The sequence below is a fragment of the Notamacropus eugenii genome, chromosome 2, assembly GCF_028372415.1.
Source record: "Notamacropus eugenii isolate mMacEug1 chromosome 2, mMacEug1.pri_v2, whole genome shotgun sequence".
In the NCBI taxonomy this organism is placed as follows: domain Eukaryota; kingdom Metazoa; phylum Chordata; class Mammalia; order Diprotodontia; family Macropodidae; genus Notamacropus; species Notamacropus eugenii.
This window is the reverse complement of record NC_092873.1, coordinates 160,951,769-160,971,443: the sequence shown is the minus strand read 5'-3', so window position 1 is coordinate 160,971,443 and position 19,675 is coordinate 160,951,769. Positions and strand designations below refer to the sequence as shown.

General features: G+C 39.7%; 1 protein-coding gene across 1 annotated transcript in view; it reads left to right on the top strand.

The window, feature by feature from the left end:
- Positions 1-1,906: 1,906 nt before the first annotated feature.
- Positions 1,907-19,675, top strand: part of AKIRIN2 (akirin 2) — a 32,784-nt gene continuing 15,015 nt past the window's right edge. Inside the window, exon 1 of the mRNA XM_072642791.1 lies at positions 1,907-2,730. Within this exon, the coding sequence (XP_072498892.1) occupies positions 2,496-2,730 (235 nt within the window). The 5' untranslated portion in view covers positions 1,907-2,495. The remainder of the gene's footprint in view (positions 2,731-19,675) is intronic.

The following is a 19,675-nucleotide window of genomic DNA, read 5'->3' as shown; positions in this document are numbered from 1 at the left end:
TGATCTCATAGACTACACAGAAGTCACATTTTACATCATAAACTTTAAAATTGTTTATGACATAGTCAAGCATTTGATTTTACTTTGTTCAAGACTGGTCTGTGTTTTGTTGTATGTTTTATAAAAAAATTTTTTTTAACATAGCAATATTTGAAATAAACAATAACATGGCTTAGTTGTCTACATAAACTTAGTCATACATTATAATACATGCTTGTTGATTGAACTGGTGCTTCAATTTAGGGGCTAAAAGAATGATGGATTGGATTAGGGAAAGAATGGATGCAGAGACTAATTAGGAGGCAACTGCTTTATCACACTGGTCATATCCACTGATGTTGCGGCTCTCCCCTCCAAATCCTACCTCTAGAGACCATACTCAGAAGAAGTTAAGCAACTCAGTTTTGAACTCCTCTGGACTACATTCTTTCACTTAACTTCAGGCTTTGCACTCTGCCCCTCCCACACACTCATTTTCTCCCACTTGCTCTGAGAATTATTGATTTGATAATCAACATCATTGCCTAAGAAATCAATTCTTTTTACTAGTTTGACTCACTATCTATCTCTGTGATTTCCCAAGCTAAAACAACCTTCTCCGGCCACCTCTCACAATATGTAATGTCTCTTCCAATTAATTCCTCTAGAGTTTACACAGTAGTTGGCAGAGTAAGTGCTAACATGGATTCATTCATAAATTAAGTCACTTCTATATGTGATGCTAAAGACATCACTAACCAGTTACTGCTCAGAGCAAAAAAAAAAAAACCCTGTAAAACCTTTGTAACTGCTATAAAATGGGCTATCTGCAGGCCACAAAAGGGAAAACATCATAATAAAATGCGTTTTGAACTAAGATCTTTAATATTTAATTGTCTGAAAAATATATTTGATCCAACATATAATTAAATTATGCTGGCTCAGGACATAGTATCCATGGCATGATGATAATTTGTATAAAATGCACTTTTTTCTTAGTTTCAGGAACAAAATATGTAAGAAATTTCGTGTTTGATTCCTCTCTTTGCTACTTGAAAGATTATACAATCTTTTAAAAGGATTTTTCCTTGGCTTCCTCCATCTCCCCATCTGCACTTGTTCCAATAGTTGTTATATAGGCTTGGTGTTAAGACTTAATCATTTGGAATAAATTTATCTTTAATAAAGAATAAAAATAAACATTCTTAGAGAATAACACAGAAATCTTATCTAGAATTTTCAGCTACCATAAAAACTTGTGTGTTTTTACACGCTATTTAAACTCTTCTGGAAACCAAAGGGTACATGAGCCATCAGTTAGGCTTTCATCAAAGGTTTTGTAGACTTTATAAGGCACTTAAGTGAAAGCAGCTACCCGAGAAAAGCAAGTTTCCTTTTGTCTTCATGATCCTCCATAATTTTCTTAGTATAGTCAAACTTTCTAAGTGCAAGATCAGCACTCCAGTTGGATACAATAAGGCTTTTGTCCGCCCTCCCAGCTCCGGTAATTTTCTGTTTTACACAGATAAAAGACAGCTGTGAGACCCCAGGGCCAGCTGTGTGCCCAGGGCATTTGGTATCTCTGCACAAAAACGGGCCTCCACCTATTCTTTTATTTCAGCAAGCATTTTCCAAACGCCAACTATCTCCTCCACTGCCCTTCTAAACTGGCTCTTTCTTTTCCAACTCACTCTTTGCCTTTCTTTCTCTTCCTCACTTTTTCAAAATCAACAGAGTAAAGAAGGGGATTTAAATTCCATCCCGGAAGTTGGGTTCTCGCGCACTGCACAGTGGGATTGGTAGTTCCGGATCCCCTCTCTAACTGCCTTTTCCGCCCGTTTTCCAGAGCAAAGGAAGACTACATTTCCCAAAAATCCCTCTAGAACCCCGCCTCCATGCGCACGCGCTCTGCTGCCGCAGGATTTGAATCGGCGGCGTTGTTATTGACGCCATATTGGGGCTGGCGGCTGGTGGGGAGAAGTCTTATAGGGGGGCGGGGGGGGAAAGGGAAGCGGTTAGACAAGCCTTTCCTTCAGCTGCCAGTGCTGCCGCCGCCGCAGACGCCGCCGCCTCTTCCTCCTAGCCATCCTCCGGGCGTTTGTTCTAGCTCCACCGCACCCCAAGACCTGCCCTGCCCGGCGAAAGTCGCGTCCTGTCTTCAGACTTCGCGGGACCCGAAGGGAGACGGACGGGCTGAGAGGAGGGCCCATTGAGTTCGGCGGAAAGACTCGAGCCGGGGCGGGGGCCGGGGTCGGAGGCTCCCGGGAGAAGGGGAGCGGAGGAGGCAGGCAGGCAGGAAGGAAGGCCCCCCCCAGCGCGAGGCCCCCTCCCCCCAGACGCCGCCGGCTCTCGTCACCCCGGTCCCCCTCCCCGCCCAGCACCGGTCCGTGCGGCCACTGCTGCTCCCGCCGAGGCGGCGGCGGCGTAGTCCGCGTAGGCTGTCCCTGACCCCCGCCGGGCCCTAGGGGGTCGCCGGCTCCCCTGTCCAGCTCTCCTGCCCGTTCCCGGCCCCGGTCATGGCGTGCGGAGCCACTTTGAAAAGGACTCTGGATTTCGACCCGCTGCTGAGCCCGGCGTCCCCCAAGCGGCGGCGATGTGCGCCATTGTCGGCGCCCGCCTCGGCCGCCGCCTCCCCGTCGTCGTCGGCCGCCGCCACCGCCGCCTCCTTCTCGGCAGCCGCCGCCTCGCCGCAGAAATACCTCCGGATGGAGCCGTCCCCCTTTGGCGAGGTCTCCTCTCGCCTCACTACAGGTGGGTCCCCGGCCTCCCAGCCCGGGGGATGGGGGTGGGGAAGGACCCCCTCTCTCGCGCTCCTGTCCTGTGCGGCAAACATTGGGCGCCTACTGTGTGCTGAGCCGGGCTCCGGGTCGCCGAGTCGGCTCACGAGCCGCGCGGGCTCTCCGGGCGCTTCCATTCCACCTACGGCCCGGCTGGGGGAGGGGGTGCAACCGAAGGGAGGCAGCAGCGGGGGTGGGGCGTCCTGCTCTCTGCTCTCCTCCCAGCGGGGGGTGAAGTCCCATGCGCCCCGTGGTAGAGGGTGTTCAGGGCCGTGGGATGGCGGGGGTGCCCTGGAGATGGAGACACAATAGAAATGGCCGTTGGGGGGGTGCGCGGGGGTTTGAAAGGGAGAGGCACGGGAGAGGGGCCTCGGGAGGAGTGGGAAGGGGGAGATCCAGTTCTTAGGGCGGGGGCAGGAATCGAGGTGAAGAAGTAGGGTTGAAACAGCCTCTGCGGAAACGACTCCCCCCACCCTGGGGGAGCACGAGCAGCGCCTCCACCCCACCCCCGGTCGATTGCTTGCAGCCATGGACTGGGGGTAGACGGCCCGAGCCCAGGAGGCGGCCCCTCTGGCTCGCTCGGGGCCAGTTGTCGTGGAGTGGGGTGAGGGCTGGAGGTAGAGGACCCTAGGGAGTGTGGCGGGCCTGGCATCCATAGCCCCCTGAAACGCCGGTTCGGCCGAGCCCAGGTCTGCTTCGTAGGTGGCAGGTTCACCAACAAAGACATGGAGAAACGACCCGCACTTTAAGCCCCTGAGCCTCCTCAAAGTTTTTCTGGAGAATGTATTTGTATGTAAAACATTAGCTTAAGTTGGGTAATTAATTTCTTGGTTGAGGAGAAGCCTTATCTGGCCAAAAGGTGTTGGGGAATGCACTCTGAGTGTTGAGTAAGAAAGGAATCAACCCCGAGCGCCTCAGGATATTTTTGTGTTTGGTTTCGAAACCTCTGAAAGTGGCTGAGGATGGGGGTGGGGTGGAATTCTTTTTGGCTGCTCTGTGTGTGCCCCATTCCTATGCCCCCTTCTCGTGTGTACTTTAAAAGCTTCAGTTCCCAGGCTGGCACACGCTATCGTGGAATAGGCTTTTGTGGGACCGAGGTGTAAAGCGACTTCCTTCCTTTGTATGTAGCTTGCTAGCACAGGTTTTGTGTGTTGGCCTTTGATAAAGCATTTGCTACTAATGACTGTTTTGGTTTCTGAGAAATGGTCACAAATCCTTTTTTATAGATTGGATTAATTTAAATGTCCAGTTATTGCCAATTTAGAAAACCTTTGCGGAGGCCTGGTATCTTCCATTCTTAGTTGGCTGTCCTGATTTTTCCCCCTTCATTTTAATTTTGCTTATTTTAAGATTAAAATTGCATTTAAATATTTTAAAGATAGCCTTAAATTCATAGAACATCCAAAATGCTCCCCCCCATTCCCCACTACTTTTTACTTTCCAGTATTTGAAATTAATTGGTACACAAGTAGTTTTTTGGCTGGAGTTAGTGGATTTTGTTTCAACAGTATTTGCAACATATTTTACCTGGATTATGATTGCTTTCTGTGGAACAATAGTGACCCTGGATTTATGGCTATAACTTTTATCAAAAAGATGTCACCCAGATACTTTAACTTTAGTCTTTTATAGCAAGAAATATGTATGCTTTTTGTCTTTTACAGTTTTACATTTTTAAAGAGTGTAACATGAAAACTGACTGGAAGAATGCGTACTTAGTACATAATTAATGCGAGTACATTTGAAAAATAGTTGTAGTTAATTCGATAAATTCCAATGTCAAAGGGAAAACATTTCGAAGTTAAACATAATCATTTCTGCCTCTAAAGTTTAAATTTGATAATGGTAAATTATATTAAGCATGTGATCAGTTGATCTGCAGGAACTATAACTTTCTTTTCCTTAGAAATTAATTCAAAATTATTTCATAATGGAGAAAGAGTGCTGATTTTAAAACTTCAGCAGGTGTTAGAATCTGTCCACAAAATTGATTGATTTAGTTAGATGGATCCAACTTACTATTACTCTCTTCACATATTTGATATTTTTGAATTAGGTCTTATTGCCATCTACTTCGAGAGTTTGGTCAAAATTTCCCTTATATTTTAAAATTTGAACTAAGCATCCTAACTACTTTTGATTTTTTTTGTTAAAGTGATTAGTTAACTAGATCCTGACCTTGTACCATGTTTCTTGAAGTGAAATGGGTTGAGATATTGTTGCAAAAGTTTTATAAATGGCACTTAAGTTAATTTTAGATAATGTAATTAGCAAGATTCTGTGTGTTACCATGGTTTTGAACAGCTTCCTACTATAATTTAGGGTTATGCACATTCAGCCATATTTATTAGGTGTGTACTACTTAGCTTTTGTTATACTATCATAATGAGAGCATCAGCATTCCATACTATCAATTGAAAAGCTAACCACTTTCTAGTTTAATGACAAAAACTGTGTATTAGGTGACTAGAAAACCTGTTTCCTTTTCTTTAGGGTGTAGTTCTTAAACTAAGAAATGTTTGAGTGTAAGTATTCCTTAAAAGAAGTCAGGATGTTAGGTTGAGAAAGTCTGTCCGCCTACTATGTAGCAGGTACTGTGCTACGTGCAAAAGATAATCCTGCTCTCTAGGAGCTTACAGTCTAATGTGGGGGAGACAATGAGAAACCAACCCATTAAAGGAACCTACAGTAACTAATAGATTATGGCTTGGTTCTTTTTTCCCTAATTTGATATAGAAGGGAGTAGAATACATTTTGAAGCTGCCATCTTATAATGACTTGGATAATTAGAATACAAAAATCAATTTTTAGTTGTGTGTTCGTTTTCCCATAATACTTCGCATTCAGTTCTCTTTTCCTAATTATAGGAACTGTAGTGGTTACCATGTTATTCTTGTATTTCACACACAAGAAAATATTAACAAATATTAGAGTAATTCCTACTAGTTGTGGAATTTAACAGAATATTGAGACAAAAAGGACTTAAAGTAGTCATATGTTAAAGCTTGTCCACCTGAAAGTATCTCAGGAAGTAATTCATTCTAGTCTCAGTAACTTGTTCTGTTGCCAAGAGTTGCCAGCAGCCTCTTGATTGCTTTCATGGTATAGAGGTTTTTTTTTCCTCTCTTAGGGTTTAGTACCATGATATCTAGTCTCAGTTTTGCAATATACTGGGATAACTGTAAAAGATTGTTAGAATTTGGCACATAAGCCTTTCAATAACCTTCTGCTTAGCTTGGGGGTTTTCATTAAAATTTTAAAGAACAGAAATAGTTTAAAAATATTCTTTTTAATTAGCTAACTTTATAGCACATTAAGATTTGTAAAACACTTCATATTCTTACTTGGTCTTCACAGATCTAACTGAGAAGGGCTTAGTGATACGCAAGGTCATACATACAGTATCTTGCAACACTGTGATAACTAAAGAGGGGCAGCTAGGTGGCGCAATAGATAGGGTGCTGGGCCTGGAGTCAGGAAGACTCCTCTTCCTGGATTCAAATATGACCTCTGACACTTAGTAGCTGTGTGACCCCGGGCAAGTCACTTAACTGTTTGCTTTGTTCTTCATCTGTCAAATGAGTTTAGAGAAGGAAATGACAAATCATTCTAGTATTTTTTGCTAAGACATCCCCAGATGAATACAAAGAAACACATGATTGAACCGCAGCAATCAGTAAAAAGAAAAAGTGAGATAAAGTGATTAAATGTACATCACTGTGGATGCCAGTCTATTTTGGTATCACATTAAAATCTTTATTTTCCTAATAATTGTACTAGATTCAGAAAACCATTGAGGAGTTGTGGAACTTTGGAGCTAGAAGGGCCCTTGAAGATTAACTCAGTTCAGCCTCCTCATTTTACAGATAAAGAAATTGAGGGTCTGTCGTTGTTAGCAAAACCAGGACTAGAATTCAGAATGGAGGGGTAGGAGAGAGAACTACTGAACTTAGAATCAGAAGACCTGAGTTTAAGTCCCATTCTTGCCAGCCTATTATTACTGTTACCTTTGTAACTCTGGGCAAAAAAGATTATCTGGGGTCTCAGTTTCTTTATCCATAAAGAAAGGGTTGGGCTAGCCATTAGATCTCCTAGGTTTAGTAGTATTATGAGTCTGGTTGTGGATATAACATTTTTAATCATTTATCATTCATTAAACCTTCTTGTGCAGAACATTGTGTTTAGATGTTGGAAGAGATACAAAGTTTAGATAAAAATTTCTACCCCCATGGTACTTAGAGTGGGTTAGGTGAATACAAGAAATAATTGTAACATTATGTACAATATTACGCAAAAGTTGCAAAACAGTGTCATGTAAGATGGAGAAAGTCTTTATTAAAATAAAACTTGAGACATTATTGTTACCATTGTTCCATTTTTTAAGTGTTAGATCCTTAGAAGTTCAAAAAATGAATCAGTTGATCTTAAATTTCTTTTATAAAAACTCAGTTGTATCAGTTGGAAATTTGCTACTAATTAGAAATTGCAGCTTCTGGGTAGGATTTAACAGGAATATAGATTGTGTATCAGACATGCTTTCAAATTGAAACACCAGCTGGCTTAAATGAAGTATAAATGGTTGTAGGCAAACAAATGAAATATATTGGAGAAAGAAGGAATCTCACATCAGATGTAATTTATACTGAACAGAAATGTTTAATATTTTGTGGTTATTTGGACAGCTGTAAAATCACTTCTAGTTTCTTGTTGTATGTGGCAACTAAACTATATGTTTAATAATCTCCATATTTTGGACTTTTTACCTTCTATTTTTGTTTTTAAAATAGTCTGCACTGGAAGCAGCTATGGAAGACAATGACCTTTGCCCCTTCCCCCTCCCCCAAGGAATTCTCCTACCTAGTGGCAGAGTGGGGAAATAATATGGATAGAAACAGTGCCCTGAGAGTTAAAATAATATTGATTGACTTTGTGAAGCCCTTGGTACGCTAAAGTCTCCCCTTACCACAACTTCCTCTTATCCTGGATCATAAGATTCCCTGTCCCCACCCTTGATCCTGGGGGGAACGTAAAATTCCCTGTTCCCACCCCTCATTCTGGGGAATGGGATTTCCTTATCCTGTGTCATTCATAGTCCTCACCCTGTGCCTTTATCTTGCAAGACTTACTCTAGATCTCCAACCCCCAACAAGGAAGCCCTAAAATCATCCTATATAAATCTGGTTTTTTTCTTATACCATTGCCTTTGTTTAGCTCCTTGCTAAATCTCAGGCCCGCTGCTTTTGTGTCAGTAAAGCTCCCAATGTCTACAATAAAATAAAATAGGCTGCACCATCTTCTTTAGGGTTTTTTGTTTGTTTTTGTTGGGGGTTTTTTTCTGCATAAGGTAATGTGCTCCATTGTGAAACTTTCTTCTTGGGTGTTGAACAGTGGGTAGAAAACAAAATCCTAAGTAACTTAAAGGATGAAACATGACTAAATCAGCAGGTCAGTAAGCTCTTATTGGACTATCAATGGGGTAAAGCCACCCTTTAGTACTTGCCCTATTGTTAAGAAATAAATTAGAGCATAGTTGAGATTTCTTTAAAAGGGTTAGAAATATAAATACATATACCACTAATAACTTAGTCATTTGCCATGGTGTGTATGCTCATGCAGGTTGCTGTGCCTTCTCTAGTCGTTTTATAGGTAGGGGAAACCTCCTTTTCCTTCACATCAATTATAGTCATGGGGGGGAGGTATATGAGTTAGTTGGTATGGTGGTGTTGGAATTTGAACCTTTACCTATTAATCCAGGTTGTACCTTGTATGTATGTATTAGAGGGCATAGGAAATACATGTACAAGATATTGACTTTGCAATTGATTTAGTAAATGTGTAATTTGAGGAATAGGATCACACTATATATTTAGAGTGAAACTATTGAGGACTAGATCTAGTCCAAACTCTCATTTCATAGATTAGAAGGATATCCAGAGAACTTACATAGGAAGCAGAAGGTGGAATACACTCTGCTTGTCTGAGTGCTTGGGTTCAAAAACTATGTTGACGTTTAGCTTGGGTGACCTTTGAGTCACTTTAACCTCCCTGGTCTTTAGTTTCTCTCTCCAGTAAAATAAGGAGGAGGTCCAGGGGTACAGTAGCTTCTGAGGTGTCTTTTGACTCTTAATTATGATATGACTTCACTTTCAGGGTTCTTTCTACTGGATTATGCTTTTTTATAAGATATGAAAATAAATTTCCATTTGTGGTCTTAGTGGTTCTTCAGTTTTGTGTGTCCTGGTGCTTTTGATATGGTTTTAGATTTCTCTTTTGTTAGAAAATAAAAGGAAATTTAGAATGCATTTTTATACTTGGTAGTATCTTAAGCAGACTCCTTGAACACCCATTCATTTGAGGCTTTAAAATAACTAATGAAAGCTCTAACTTAAGAAGACAACTACAGAGCACTTCTTGTTTGTGGGATATTTTTAGGGGATGCTCCTTTTAAGAAGCAAACCATCTCTAAAAACAAAGAATAAAAAAGGGGGAGGGGTGGTTAACCATCATATCAGCTCAGTCTGACAGTATTTGCATTATACCCACACCGTTCATCACCTTTGCCATAAAGGAAGGGGAAATGTCTTTTTTTCACCTTTTCTTAGGTGCCAAGCTTGGCCATACATATAATTACAGCGTTGAGTTTTGTTAAGAAAAGTAATTGAGAGGTATGTTTATATGTAATGTGGCATCTCTTAAAATTGGAGGTACCTCATTGAGGGAGGTACTAGATAAAAGTCTAATTATTGTATCTGACTTGTTACTTGAGCTTTACTTATCAGTTTTACCAGTTGGCCTTAAAGGTTGTTGTAACTCTAAGCTGCTTTTAAACTTTGGTGTAGACCAGAGGAATGGAACATAGGCCTTAACACTCCTGAGTTTCAGATTGGGAAGTAATTAACAAAGTAAATAAAAATAAGATAGACTATACATAATGTTAACATTATTTTCTAAGTCAATATGTGACCCCCTAAGAATGGTTTAGACGGTGTAGTTTATATATGGTTTAGCCATCCTAGTTTCTGTTTGAGTTTGACGCCCCTGGTGTAGACAACCCCTTCTCCATATTCATTTCAGTAACATGTATGCAGTATTTAATTGTAATTGGTTGCAAGAGCAGTTCTACCTTGATAAGTACAGTAACTTTTCAAAGGTGCTTGACAAAGTGTCCTTTAAAAATGTTAAACCTTTCAGGAAGAAGAGAATAAATGTGGATAGACATTTGCAACTGTGGAAACCAAATTGATGTTTGCTTCATATAATTTCAAATTTCAGAAGCTTGTTTTATGTCCCTTGTGTGGTCTCAGTAGAGAATGGAAGCTCATGGAGAGCAGCATCTGTGGATTTATATCCTCAGTCCCTAGCACTTTATATGACCTATGTAGTAAGTGCTTAATAAATGCTTGTTGAACTTGTTAAGTCAAACATTTCCTTAACAGAAACTAAGAAGAACTATATCTTTTGAAATGTTTTATGTATATTTTTTCAAAATTAATGTCTTTATGTGAAAATTACCAGGCCTTTGGTTTTCTGAAATTTCCAAAAGAATTGAAGGATTCCAGAGCAAGAAAAGGTATCAGTGATTTGGTACTAGGATTTTTCATCCATAAGTAACTGCTAGTTTCAAACTTTCAGTTTTTGGTGGGAATATTTTACAACTAACCAAATGGAAGAAAGCTAGAAATATCCTTGTTCTTTTAACGGAAAAGACATGAAAACTTCAAAATATCATTTGTCTGGGCCCTTATTTTCAAATGGTAATTTAATGCCTAAAATCCTTGAAGTGTGTGTGTATTTATATATATATATATGTAGAGAGAGACAGAAAGTGTGTGTGTGTGTGTGTGTGTGTGTGTGTGTGTGTGTATGATATGTATTATAAACAAATTTTTAGAGTTGAATAGGGATCTTTGCTATCTTATTGGTCTTAAGCCCCCCCCCCCCCCCCTTTTTTTTTTTAAACAGATGAAGAAACCAAGGTTCAGGGAAGGGGTGAGGAAGAGGGTTGCTTTTGTCCTAACTGTTTGAACTTTGACTAGTTCCTAACTCCTAGGTGGTGTTCTGCCTGTATCTATATCTTGATTCTGACTCTGTTTCTGTCTATCTCTGTCTCTCCATCTTTCTCACCTTTACACCTTGCTGTTGTTGGGTGGTAACTGCCTATGGCCACAAAAAAGTGACAATAATAATTAAAAATGGTAGAACACCACAGTATTTATCATCATTTGGTAAGTAGGTGTAGTGGTCCCATACTTATCTTTGTACCATTATGCTGAATTGTGTGGGTATATGTTCCCAAAGTTTGTGAATATTTATAATATTATCTTCTATTTCTCATTATACATTAAGGTAAAATAGTATGCCCGTGAAGACTGGCTTTGTTTTAATTAATTATGATAGTCTACCTTTTTACAGTAGTCTTCCTGTGGACTTTATTATTAACTCTTACTGCAGGATGCTAGCCATTGTAATATTTTCATCTGTGAGTGTTTTTAAAAGGCATTAGATAAAGCTTGGGGCTGGTTCCAAAGGATTGATGATGAAATACATTTTCCCCAGAGAGATGGTAGTATGAACTATGGGTACAGAATGTTTGCACGTGCTATGAGATGTGGTCACTGTGGTTTCTTTTACTGAATTTTTTTTCTTTGTAGCAAGGAAGAAGGATTTTTATTGGGGGGAGGGTAGGTTGCATTATTGGGAAAAGATTGATGTATAAAAATCAACAATCTTAAAAGAATGAGAAAATAGCTTTTTAGTAAAGTTTTTATTCTTATAATCAAACCCTAGTGAAATTAAGTATAATACAACTCTTATGTGAACTTTGGGGTTTAATGCCAGTTTGGAAGTTTGTCAGTTTGTTATTTAATTTAAATAGAAATTTAATTTAAATAGAAAACCAGACTCTCACTCTTAGGAAGTTATTGTTTGTACCTAAGTAAGATTGAGATAAAGGTTTTTGAATAAATTGTTCTTGAAATATTTTCTTAGCTTTGACAAATTAAATTGCCAATTTTGTATTATTAGTGTATATTTGTCTACCTCATTACATACAGTTGGCACTTTTGTTGGCAGTCCTTAACAGTGAATATTGGAATGGGTATGCTGACTGAACAGTTCTTGAAAGAGGAAAAGTGATTCCTGGTCATTGTTGGGACTTAGTGACCAGTGAGATGTGGGAAACTTATTTATTTTAGGTTAATCCTTAGTTTTAAGATTTTATATCATTGTTTTTTAAAAATTAACCTCAGCCTCTCACCTTCTGCCTTTATATCATTCTCAGATCTTGTTACTATTTCCCTAATAACATCTACACTTCCTCTTCTCTCCCCTCATAGTGAACAACTCTAGTTCAGGGCTTTTATCACTCTTGACTGGATGATTGCAGTAGTATCCTAATTCATCTCCCTGACTCAGATCTTCTCTATTTCCCAATTCATTCTTCATATACCTCCCTGTGTTCCAACCAAGTCCATTTGGTCATGTTCTGCTCTTCATGACCCCATTTGGGGTTTTCTCAGCAAATACACTGAAATGGTTTGCCATTTTCTTTTTCAGCTCATTTGACAATGAGAAAAGTTAGGAAGACAGGGTGAAGTGACTTGCCTAGGTTCACGCAGCTAATAAATGTCTGAGGCCAGATTTGAGCTCAGGAAAAATGTCTTCCTCACTGCAGGCATGATAGTCTATCCACTTCGTCACCTGGCTGCCCCAGCTATTAGAGGTGACTTTCTGTTATTTCTGACATATAATATAAACTCCTATTTAGTATATGAATTCTTCATCCATGTCACCCCTGCTAACGTTGGATGTCTCCCAGTCTCTGTCCTGGGTCATCTTCTCCCTTCTTTCTTATGGCTATCAGATCCATTTGTCCAACCCTAACTTCACTTCATTCCTTCTTTGGAATCTCTTAATTGCCTGCGTATTGGACACACACCTTGAACTGCATGCCCCGTACAAATCTTAAATTTAATATGTCTAAAACTGAACTCAATTTTTTTGCTTCAAATTTTCTCTTCTTCCCCATTTACTGTCAAGGGTACCACCAACTTTCCAGTCATTTGGGCTCAAAATTGGGTGTTATCCTTGACTCTTCAGTCTAACCACTTCCTCCCTACATCTAATCAGGTGTCAAGTCCTGTCATTTCTACCATTGTAACATCTTTTGTATATATCCCCTTCTTTCCTCTGAAATTGCCACTACCTTGATACAGGCCCTCGTTGCCTGGATTATTGCTGTAGTCTTCTGGTCCTTTCTGCCTCATCTCCCCCCATTCCACTCCATCCTGATGTCAGACTGATTTTCATAAAACTCAAGTCTGTCACATACATATACCCCCTCCTCCATACTCCAATCCCATTGGCTGGCTCCCTTATCTCCTTTTAAAGACTTCCATAATGAGAATCCTTGCTACTTTTCCAGTCTAATTACACCTTACACCCTGTCCACTGATCTCCAATACTCAGTGATACAGTGATACTGGCTGCCTTGCTGTTACAGCATATGCCATCTCTCAAATGTGGGCATTTTCACTGACTGTCCCTCAAGCCTAGAATTCTTCCTCATCTCTACCACATAGCGTCTTTTAAATCTCAGCTAAAATCACATCTTCTACAAAAAAGCCTTTCCCAGGCTTTCTTAATTTTAGTGCCCTCTCTGACTGAGATCATTTCCAGTTTTTCTTGTATATCTCTTGTTTGTACATAGTCTATGGGGGTGACAATAGGAAAGAAACTGTCAGCTTTTGGAGATCAGGGATTAATTTTTGCCTTTTTTTTGAAAGCTTAGCACTTAGCAGAGTCTCTAAATAATTCTTGACTTGTCCCAATGATGTGCCCATTTTTATGTTTACAGTCTTTTTATACATTACTCCCCTCTGCTCTCACCCATGTGTGAGAGCCCTTTTTGTTGCTCACAGGGTGCTCTATCTCCTATGCCTTTAAAGTAGCTGTCCCTCAAGCTCTTCTTCCTCTTCTGCCTCAGAATTGATCCTTTACTTCTTTCAAGATTCAGTCCTACCCCCAACCGCTTGACCCCCTTGTAAAAGTTGAAGGCAGGTAACCAGCCTAGTACATATAAAGAGCTTATTTTAAATGCTAGTCAAATGGTTTAAAATTAATTTTTTCTTTAAAAAGTCCCCATATTTTTGATTCAGCCATTTTTCTTTATAACTGTCATTTCAACCTTTCCTGTTACTATTTGAATTCTCCCTTGTGACAAAAACAAGGGACAATATAGTGATGCCTTTTATGACTCTGAAATATTCTGATTAGTCTGCTTCTCTGCTGTCAGGAAAGTATGCTTCCTTATTTAAAGGAATTTTTTTAGTTTATCAGTTACTCATCAACTTCATCTTTTTATTGACATGTATATTGTGGGGGGATTTGGTTATGCTTATTTATATTCTATGTCAGTTTTACAAATCTCAGATTTCTTTCATTTCATCAGTCATTTTTTATTGCATAATCATTTTTCATTGTATGTAGCAATTAGGTTTTTTAAGCCATTCCCTAATCAATGGATTTAGTTAATTTACTTTTTCAGTTCTTTGCTATCACAAAGAACATTTTGATTTATAGTGGACATTTATTTCTGCGTTTGACTTCTGGCTTAATTCTTTAAAAGTAATGTTTCTTTTTTTTTTTTTAATTTATTTATTTCACTTTTAACATTCATTTTCACAAAATTTTGGGTTCCAAATTTTCTCCAAATTTGTCCCCTCCCCCCACCCCAAAACTCTGAGCATTCTAATTGCCCCTATCACCAATCTGCCCACTCTTCTATCATCCCTCCCTTCCCTTCTCCCCATCTTCTCTTTTGTCCTATAGGGCCAGATAACTTTCTATACCCCATTACCTATATTCCTTCTTTCCTAGTAGCAAGAACAGTACTCGACAGTTGTTCCTAAAACTTTGAGTTCCAACTTCTCTTCATCCCTCTCTCCCCACCCATTCCCTTTGGGAAGGCAAGCAATCCAGTATAGGCCATATCTGTGTAGTTTTGCAAATGACTTCCATGATAGTCGTGCTGTGTAAGACTAACTATATTTCCCTCCATCCTATCCTGCCCCTCACTGCTTCTATTCTCTCTCTTGATCTTGTCCCTCCCCAAGAGTGTTGACTTTAGATTGCTCCCTCCTCCCATTGCCCTCCCTTCCATCATCCCCCCTCCCCTGTGCTTATCCCCTTCTCCCCCACTTTCCTGTATTGTAAGATAGGTTTTCATACCAAAATGAGTGTGCATTTTATTCCTTCCTTTAGTGGGATGTGATGAGGGTAAACTTCATGTTTTTCTCTCACTTCCCCTCTTTTTCCCTCCACTAAAAAGTCTTTTGCCTGCCTCTTTTATGAGAGTAATTTGCCCCATTCCGTTTCTCCCTTTTTCCTCCCAATATATTTCTCTCTCACTGCTTAATTTCATTTTTTTAAGATATGATCCCATCCTATTCCATTCACTCTGTGCTCTCTGTCTCTGTGTGTGTGTTCATGTGTGTATGTAATCCCACCAACTACCCAGATACTGAAAAGTTTCAAGAGTTACAAATATTGTCTTTCCATGTAGGAATATAAACAGTTCAACTTTAGTAAAGTCCCTTATGACTTCTCTTTGCTGTTTACCTTTTCATGCTTCTCCTCATTCTTGTGTTTAAAAGTCAAATTTTCTTTTCAGCTCTGGTCTTTTCATCAAGAATGCTTGAAAGTCCTGTATTTCATTGAAAGACCATTTTTTCCCCTGAAGTATTATACTCAGTTTTGCTGGGTAGGTGATTCTTGGTTTTAGTCCTAATTCCTTTGACTTCTGGAATATCCTATTCCATGCCCTTTGATCCCTTAATGTAGAAGCTGCTAGATCTTGTGTTATCCTGATTGTATTCCCACAATACTTGAATTGTTTCTTTCTAGCTGCTTGCAATATTTTCTCCTTGACCAGGGAACTCTGGAATTTGGCCACAATGTTCCTGGGAGTTTCTCTTTTTGGATCTCTTTCAGGTGGTGATCGGTGGATTCCTTGAATACTTATTTTGCCCTCTGGTTCTAGAATCTCAGGGCAGTTTTCCTTGATAATTTCATGGAAGATGATGTCTAGGCTCTTTTTTTGATCATGGCTTTCAGGTAGTCCCATAATTTTTAAATTGTCTCTCCTGGATCTATTTTCCAGGTCAGTTGTTTTTCCAATGAGATATTTCACATTATCTTCCATTTTGTCATTCTTTTGGTTTTGTGATTTCTTGGTTTCTCATAAAGTCATTAGCTTTCATCTGTTCCATTCTAATTTTGAAAGAACTATTTTCTTCAGTGAGCTTTTGAACCTCCTTTTCCATTTGGCTTATTCTGCTTTTGAAAGCATTCTTCTCCTCATTGGCTTTTTGAACCTCTTTTGCCAGTTGAGTTAGCCTATTTTTCAAGGTGTTATTTTCTTCAGCATTTTTTGGGTCTCCTTTAGCAAGGTGTGGACCTGCTTTTCATGCTTTTCTTGCATCTCTCTCATTTCTCTTCCCAGTTTTTCCTCCACCTCTCTAACTTGATTTTCAAAATCCTTTTTGAGCTCTTCCATGGCCTGAGCCCATGGAATATTTATTTTGGATGTGTGGGATACAGAAGCCTTGACTTCTGTGTCTTTCCCTGATGGTAAGCATTGTTCTTCCTCATCAGAAAGGAAGGGAGGAGCTATCTGTTCACCAAGAAAGTAACCTTCTATGGTCTTATTTTTTTTCCCTTTTCTGGGCATTTTCCCAGCCAGTGACTTGACTTCTGAGCTTCCTCTTCACACCCACTTCTCCTCCAGATCTGCCCAGCCAGTGCTTGGGGTCTGAGATTCAAATGCTGCTTCCCAGCCTCAGGGCTTTTGGTGGGGGTGGGGCTGCTATTCAGTGTGAAATTAAGTTCAGATGGGGGCAGGGCCACCTCACCAGGCTCAGTTTCCTCAGGGGGTTTACGAGGAGACCTTCAACAATGGATCTGGGCTCCTGCCTGCTTTGGGAGCACCTGTCTGCAGCTGCCCCCGCAGCTGCCCCCATTGCTGCCTCCCGAGGGGGCCTGGGTTATGGGGACACCCTGCTCCCCTCTCCATGAGCCAAAAAGACTCTCTCACTGACCTTTGTGCCTGTGGTGGAGGGACCTGCGTGGCTGCTGGAGATTCTGTCCCTGAAGCCTGCTTGGATCTGCTCCTCTCAGTGCCGTGCAGCTGGGGCAGGGCTGGGCTCTGCTCTGGGTCTGTCCAGGGTGCGATGGACCTTTCGGGTTAGTTTTTCAGGGCTCTCTGAAACAGAAATCTCCTCCACTCCATTGTTCTGTGGCTTCCGCTACTCCAGAATTTGTTGGGAGTTCTTCTTTACAGGTATTTAATGGGCTGTGGGTTCAGAGGTAGTATATGTGTATCTTTCTACTCTGCCATCTTGGCTCCTCCCCAAAAGTAATGTTTCTGAAAACTAATTGGAGTAATAAGGAGAGGAGTTTGATTTTTCAAGGACTGTCAGCATGACAATCATTCTTCAATAAAATCTCATTATATAATTGACACTAGTTATTGAGGAAAATTTTTATTTAATCCTCTAAGAGCTTCAGTGGAATTGACTTGCCATTGATTTTCCAAAATCCCAAAGATTGCTTTCATTAAAAAAAGTTTTTTTAATAACAAGAAATGTTCGTAGGCACTTAATAAATTTGGGGGGGTTGTTGGTTTTTTTATGTAGGATTTTTTTATTATTAATTTGTTTTCAGTTTTCTACAATCACTTCCATAAGTCTTAGATTTTCTTCCTCTGCCTCCTTAAGATGGCATGCAATCTTATATGGGTTCTACACATATATTCTTATTAAATACATTTTCACCTTAGTCATGTTGCATAGAAGAATTAAAATGAATGGGAGAAACTATGAGAAAAAACAAAACATAAGAGAAAATATTCTGCTTCATTCTGCTATCCAATTCCATAGTTCTTTCTCTGGATGTGGAAGGCATTTTGCCTCGAGTCCCTTGGGAATGTTTTAGGTCCTTGCATTGCTGTGAAGGGCTAAGTCTACCAGAAAAATTCCTCCTGGTTCTGTTCTTTTCACTCAGCATCCGTTCATATAAGTCCTTCCAGGCCTCTCTAAAGTCTTCTTGTTCATCATTTCTTATAGCACAATAGTATTCCATTACATTCATATACCACAACTTGTTTAGCCATTCCCCAATTGATGGGCATCCCCCTCAATTTCCAGTTTTTGGCCACCACAAAGAGATCTGCTGATCTCCTTGGGATACAGTCCTAGAAACAATATTGCTGGATGAAAGGGTATGCACATTTTTGTAGCCCTTTGGGCATAGTTCCAAATTGCTGTCCAGAATGGTTGGATCAGCTCACTACTCCACCAACAATGAATTAGTGTTCCAACTCTGCCACATCTTTTCCAACGTTTATCATCTTCCTGTTTTGTCATGTTAGCCAATCTGGTAGGTGTGATGTGTTACCTCAGAGCTGTTTGATTTGCATCTCTAATCAATAGTGATTTAGAGCATTCATATGACTATAGATAACTTTAATTTCTTCCTCTGAAAACTGCCTGTTCATATCCTTTGACCATTTATCAATTGGGGAATGACTTGTATTCATGTACATTGACTCAGTTCTCTATATATTTTAGAAATTAGACCTTTATCACAGACACTAGTTGCAAAAATTCCTGTTTTCTGCTTCCCTCCTAATCTTGGTTGCATTGGGTTTGTTTGTGCAAAAACTTTTCAATTTAATGTAATCAGAATTATCCATTTTGCATTTCATAATGTTCTCTACTTCTTGTTTGGTCATAAATTTCTCCAGTCTCCATAAATCTGACAAATACACTATTCCTTGCTCCCCTAATTTGTTTATAATATCAGTCTTTATACCTAGATCATGTATCCATTTGGACTTTATTCTTGTGTACAGTGTCAGGCGTTGTACAGTGTCTATGCTCAGTTTCTGCCACAGTGTTATCCAGTTTTCCTAGCAGTTTTTGTCAAACAGTGAGTTCTTATCCCAGAAGCCAGTACCGAGTGGTTTTGATGATTGCTGCTTTATAGGCCACCTTCTCTTTTCATTAGTTCCCTTGATATTCTGGACCTTTTGTTCTTCTAGATGAGTTTTGATAATATTTTTTCTAGCTCTAGAAAGTATTTGGTGGTTTGATTGGTATGGCGCTGAATAAGTAAATTAATTTAGGTAGAATTGTCATTTTTTTATTATATGAGCTCGACCTACCCACGAGCAACTGATGTTTTTCTACTTACCTACATCTGACTTTATTTGTGTGAAAAGTGTTATGTAATTGTTCATATAATCCCTGGGTTTGTTTTGGCAGGTAGACACACTTAGTAATTGTTAATTGAATATACTAATATCTTACTGATCTAGAAACTGTTGCCATCTTCCTTTTGCTGGAATAAATATTAAATGTAATAACTTGTGAATAGCAGAAATAGGTATCACATTGTTTTTGTATTGCTGTGTTTACTGCTCACAGTGTCAGCCAGTTGGGTGAAAGAATGAAAGGGATGACTTGGAAAAAGCAGCTGACCTTCCATGAGAGGGTAATGCTTGATGGACTGATCTAATTTTTAACAATTTGATATACCCATGATTATTAACTATTGTCTTAGACATTTTATTTTCCTAGGAGAGTCCTTGAAAAGATTGAAACAATCCTGTTGTGAAGTAGGTTTTTTTTTTTTAAATTGTAAGGTTTAGAAGGAAAATGTCTTCATACATAGAAAAATATTACTGGTGGACACACATGCGCGTGCACACCCACATTTTCTTAATGATTTGTCCTTGGATTATTTTTTAACCATTCTAATGCTTTTTCCATGAGTGTGTGTGAATATTTGTTAGAAGAAAATTTTCATATCTCCTGTTTCTGAAGCATATAAGATGTCACTTATTAGAACCTACAGTAAAG